Below are 5,946 nucleotides of genomic sequence, written 5' to 3'. Positions count from 1 at the left end.
CATGAATGCTGAATTTCAGCTGCCCAGCTTTCATACTAACATGTGCCTCAATTCCAGACTCATGGAATATATTATAATTCATCTCCACGCCACTTCTAGCAAATTCAGGCATGTTTATTCCCAGGTCTGCTACAAACTCAATTGCAACTGAAGGTTTAGCAATGAGTTCTGCTTGCATCTATTTAATAAAAACAGAATGGTGTATTTATTTGCCCAATACACTTCTTACAAGTTTTATAAAGCAAATGCAATATTCTTGATAATTTAGAGGTAGGTTTCATATAATTAATTTTGCTATTCAAAAAATTTGATTCCCAAGTCACACAAGCAGAGGGACCACATAAGTGGTAACTGTAATGTAACAAATACAGCAAGAGGATAACACCAAGGAACCTCATCTACTTTAATGTAAAAACACTCATCCTTCAGAAATATTTTGTACATGGAGCTACTTGCATGCATTTTTAAATCGGAAGAAAAGAGCCAGTTTTCCACTGTAAAAAAAAAAAGCAATTTTCAAAAACAATGAGCAAACTATTTCACAAAAGAGAAATGGATCCAAGATTTGAATTTCTCTAAATAGAAAACAGCTTTTTTTCAAGCTTTTGGTTTGGCCATTACAGAAAGAAGGGACAGAATGCAAAATTCTGGAAAAGATTTCAAAGGGAACTAAAAGGCAACCAGTACTACATTTGAGGACTTATTTTTTATTCTTACTTAAATGGTGCATATGGTGGAAAATTAACAGTTTAGGTGAACTGAAACTATTGAAAAATTTATATAAGATACTGACTAAATTAGAGCAAAATAGTTATTAAAACTATAAAAAAATCCAGAAATATTTAAGTTAATTTTTTTTAAACTGATTAATTTTGTGTCATATACTCTTTGTTACAATTTTTAAATGTTTCTTTTCAGATCAAAAAATCTTTCATTTAACTCAATTTTCAATATTTCTTTTAACCAAAACTTAAAATCTTCACTTTGATTTGGTCACATCAAAATTTTATATTAACTGTTTGGTTTGAACAGCATATTCACACACTGTAGCTTTTGTACTATTCTCATTTGACAGCAGGGAGAGAGAAATAAACAGAAATTAAAATGATTATTTTTGAAAGGGTGATTAAAATACTTTTAATTAATGAATTTTATTATGTCTCATAATTTATATAAATGTAACCCACAAATTAACTGGAGATCTCTAATAAGTAAGTTGTTTTTTTAATTTCAAGAGTGTTTTGTAGTCTTTAAAATTCTTCTGGTGTTACAGTGTTATCCGTAAATGAGACTGCAGATTATTAGGAGGAGACAAAATATAGACAGTTGTTGAGACTTACGCTTTTTTGCTGAAGCTTCACAGCTACTTTGGCCCCAGGTGTCGCTATTCCAGACAAGGCAAACTTCAGTTGCAAACCTGCTCCAGTTGGGAGCTCAAACTGATTGTCCATGAACATATAGTGGACAAATAAATCCCTGTCAACACCTTTTGAGATGGCTTGTGCAATCTGTGAATCAAACAAGGAAATGAACACTAACAAATTTACACTTTGGAATCATGGAATGACTCTAACTAATTCAAAAATTAATTTCATATAGAGTACAGAATCTAATTTCTACAGATTCCTTGTTTCATAAAATGTACTAAAGACTGTTTATCAAAATCTCAGCTTTAAACGAATACTAGGTTTTATGACCTGCCTTGACACACGCAGATCTTTACCTTGACATACACATACAAAGGTGAATTGGTTTAGATAACATGTAACATTCTAGTTTCCCCAAAGTCAACGTCAAAGAGGTTTTTTACTTCAATGAAAGAAGGGATTTACCAAATATTCCTAAACTGTACTACACCTTCTTTTCTTTTTAGTATAATGAGTTATTGCTTAATATTAATATACATTTTCATAATTAGAAATTTAGTAGTATAACATAATGGCCAACACTAAGATTTTGGGCACTGTTCCAGTAGGTATCTGAATCCTACAATAAGATCTGAACCTTCCCTTTTTCCTTGCTCTCACCCATCTTCCAGGAGGACTCCACTTGGTTATTGAGGACTCTTCATGGATTTCTCAAAGTCTTCCAGACTAAACCTGGATATTTTATTTTAAATAATTTTATTTTCATGCTGGTATCAAATATCCATTCTCTACATAAGAGATAAACACAACCTAAATCTTAAAAAAATCTTGTAGAAAAAATCCAAATTAATAAAACATATTGGTGCATCAGAAACATACCATTTCGGGAACAGTCTGAAGAGTTTTAACACTCTTTAAAATCATGCTTCCCAGCAATTTGAAATCATTGAGTTTCATGTACCCAAGTTCTTCTCCCAGGATTCTCAGATATGCTCTTCCTTCAGGAGCTTCCTTGTTGCTCAATTCTTTTATCATTTTTTCAATGTTAAGCATTATTCCTTTCATGACATCCTGAAAATTCAGTCAGAAAGTAGTAAAACAGATTTATGAGAAATCTGTAAGATCATATATCTAGAACAGTTACTTGATGAATGTCAGCTAATCTCCACATGAACTTCTGACAGATTTGTCTCCAAAGGCCCCACCCACATACAATTAAGAAAAAAACATTGTTAAACAGCATTAAGGATTTCTATTTTAGCTTATCAGAAGAGGAAAAGGATCATATACAATAAAGAGGGAAGTGCTGTATTTATGGTGTAAAGACAGGAATTGCCATGCATCGCAGAGAATGTTTTCAAGCTGTACCTGATCCCGATCCCGCTTGCCATCCTGGGAATAACCAAAATAGTCAAAAAGCACCTTGGAAACCTGCTCTGGCACTCTGCCGTCAACCCAGTACAAGGCCTTGCTTGCAGTGTCTGGGAAAAATCCTTTCTCTCCAAACAAAGCTTCCAGTGTTGGTTCAAACCCTTTTCCATCCATGCCAAGCTGAAATGAACAGGCAATAACTGAGACAGTTTCCCCACTTCTTTGGAGCTTTACAACAGAAAGACTTTATGAGGGACAAACGATGCATTTAAAGTGTAACCTGTAAGTCTACCATTCTTAAGGGAAGGTACAGAACACTAGGTCTTACAATCAGTTTTATCTGTGTGGTGAGGTCCAACAAAAAACTTACACATAGCCTGTATCTCACTTAAAATCTACTATAAGTACTTTAGTGTGCCAGTAACGATTCATTAGCATGAAGTCAATTTGTTACAGATGGGTTCATTTTACCCTAGCTGAGGCCTTTAATAACTCCAACAGGGTCGTCCATCCAGTCAGTGGCAAGTGACATCACATAACAGATGGCTTGCTCTAAAGCCCATTGAGATGAAATTAAATTCCCCTTGTAAGCATAGTCATCTTTAGATTTCTCCCAAAGCTTGTAAAAACAATACATTATTCAGAGAAAGTTGTTATAAGAATACAGAAATGAGAAAGAAAACAGTTGAATACTAGCAAAAGTTTTTGATAATTGTTGTACCTCAAAGATATCACTTGGGCCAAATCCATACACATTCAGGGTGGTTTTCAGCATAGTCTCTTTAGGAACATAGCTGCTTGGATCAAATATCACATTTCCCTCTACTTTGGCAGAGACGGGATCAACTCCAGGTACAGAAACTCTTTTGGAAATCTGATAATTTTGTGAGAATTTTCTGAAATCTTTGGCTGTTGGAACTTGGTTTCCTTTCAGAGCTTCTTCAACTTGGCTTTTTAGACTAGGAAAGAGGATAGCAATGCAAATACGATTAGTATAAATTCAAAAAACTCATTTAGTCTTAGTTGAGGGATTTCTTGTGTTACTTGCAGACATTCATACAAACGAGGTGATTGTAAACGGCTAGCTCTCTGCACATATTAACAGTAAAAATAAAACTTAAGGGAAAGACTGTAACCTGGCAGTGCTCTGACAAAGCAACAGATTTACTCAGTTGATGTGCTTGTTCAAGCAAAGAAAATGAGTAAGCAAGCAAAAAAAGAAGAAAAAAATGCACTGCTAAATAACTACCACTGCAATTACGGTCAGAACTTTGTTCTTCCTAGGAGATCAGTATATGACTAAATTTTACTCACTCTTCAAGGCCTACTTCTTCAGAGTCTAGGATGTTGGCAATGTGTGAGGCAATAAAGCTCTTCACTTGCTCGTTCTTCTCCTTTGTGAGGACTCTCAAAATCTTTGTGAGATCACTTGGGGAAGGATTTTTCATCAGTATGAGATAGGCTACTAGACGTTTGTCTGTAGGTGCGTCCCCTTCTTGGAATGCTTTCAGAAGTGCTGAACGGTCCTATATAAATAGAGACAGGTTTGCACTGATGAGCTGGCTAGATTATATTGCTAAACACTTTTGGGAATATATAGTGTGAAATTTCCAGGATGTAATTTTTTCGGGACTGCATAACTATTTCTATACCTTATTTCTATAACTGACCAAAAATGTTTCATTAAAGCTATTTTGATAAAGTTTCTTTTAATAGAAAACGTAATAGAAATTATGGTTTTATTAAAACTGATTTTCTTATCCTATATCTGGCAGGTTACTTTTTTGTTTAGAATACTGAGTTTGATTATTGGGAATCAGAAGTGTTCTAGTCTGCAGACAAATTGTCAAATTTCGGAAAAAAGACCATTCAATTTAGGAAAAGAAGGTGATAAAAATCTTCTGCTGCAGGAAAATTAAAAACATAGTTTGAAAATAAATAATCATAAAAAAAAGTAAATGCTTTAAATTAAACTGAATCTGAGGACATGAGCTCCAGGTGTTTCCAGGCTCCCAGACTTGTTAAGCTTTGTCTGGAAACAAAAGCATGTCTCTTAGAGTAGAAACTTGTTGCTATTGAAACATTTTACTATACTAAGCTGACGTGCTCTGTATAATGACACCCATTCTGTAGGAGCTGCTTTAACATCACTGTAATGCAAACATAAATCTAACCAGTACTATTAATAACAATCACAACAAAATGCCAGTATAAAATAGAGATCTGTTTTTTTCTTAAATCCATATAAATCTGGTGTAATTGGTTAGTTAAAACCACCTTTAAATAAGTAGAAGTCCATTTAAGAACACTATTTATTTAAGACACTCTAACAGGAACAGATGCAAACTTCCCATTTAAACTGAGACTATCTATACAGAGCAACTGCATCTCAAAGGAGCAACACCCGCTAAGTCAGAATTCTGCAGAACTTCTCAGATACGTATATGCAAACTAAAATAACTAAAGGAGCTCTAAAAAAGCTGGAGACAGCTAAAAGGGAGATAGCAAAACTATGAAATTATGGGAATGTTTTTGCACATTCAATAACTTCTGTGAACAGTCAATGTGAACTGAAAACAGTTTATGCTTATTCTTGTGACCCAATTTACCTCTTCAGTAATAGTCATTTTCCTGAATGCCTGGATGGCTGCTTTCTGAACTGAAAGTGTTGCAGCTTCATTTCTGATACATGTCTTAAGAAAAGATTTCAGGTTGGGTTTAGCTTTCTCCATTACTGCACCCATGTTTCCAATAGCCTGTCAGTGATGAAAACAGAGAAAGATGAAAAACATTTTTCTCCACCAAGAGCAGTAGGGTAACACATGTGCTACAATTTAAAATAATAGCCTGCATAAGGAAAGAAGGAAATAAAAATACCCTAAGTGTGAGGTATGTGAGTTCATCTTCCCCAGAACAATCAGTGCCAAGCAGTGATACCATGAAGTCTGCAACATCTGTTATTTCCTCTGTCACAATCATCTTCTCATTGTAGAACCTAAAGAAATAGAGAAACACATTAGAAACAAAAGGAGGAAATGGGAAATGTCTATTTATTTTTTATTCCCAAAGAGCAAATTCATGAGAATAACAAAAAATCCTCCAAAAGTGACAACTCTTGGGGTTTACTCTGTTTTTGTTTAAGATGTATCTGATCTGGCCTTCACTAGAAAATAAAAGTGACAGTATTAGAAACTCTAAGTCCATGAAG

The 5,946-nt window shown here is 34.3% G+C and overlaps 1 protein-coding gene across 1 annotated transcript in view; it reads right to left on the bottom strand.

Moving 5' to 3' along the window:
• Positions 1-5,733, bottom strand: part of LOC104158129 (apolipoprotein B-100-like) — a gene marked incomplete at both ends in the record, with an annotated part of 9,839 nt that extends 4,106 nt beyond the window's left edge. The window contains 8 exons of the mRNA XM_009695699.1: positions 37-178; positions 1,341-1,508; positions 2,247-2,438; positions 2,736-2,918; positions 3,460-3,697; positions 4,053-4,264; positions 5,348-5,494; positions 5,616-5,733. Coding sequence (XP_009694001.1) covers positions 37-178; positions 1,341-1,508; positions 2,247-2,438; positions 2,736-2,918; positions 3,460-3,697; positions 4,053-4,264; positions 5,348-5,494; positions 5,616-5,733 — 1,400 coding nt within the window. The remainder of the gene's footprint in view (positions 1-36; positions 179-1,340; positions 1,509-2,246; positions 2,439-2,735; positions 2,919-3,459; positions 3,698-4,052; positions 4,265-5,347; positions 5,495-5,615) is intronic.
• Positions 5,734-5,946: the final 213 nt, after the last annotated feature.

The sequence above is a fragment of the Cariama cristata genome, unplaced genomic scaffold (assembly GCF_000690535.1).
Source record: "Cariama cristata isolate BGI_N322 unplaced genomic scaffold, ASM69053v1 scaffold20092, whole genome shotgun sequence".
Lineage (NCBI taxonomy): Eukaryota > Metazoa > Chordata > Aves > Cariamiformes > Cariamidae > Cariama > Cariama cristata.
Note: the sequence above shows the minus strand (reverse complement) of the source record. Positions and strands in the feature narration are given on the sequence as shown.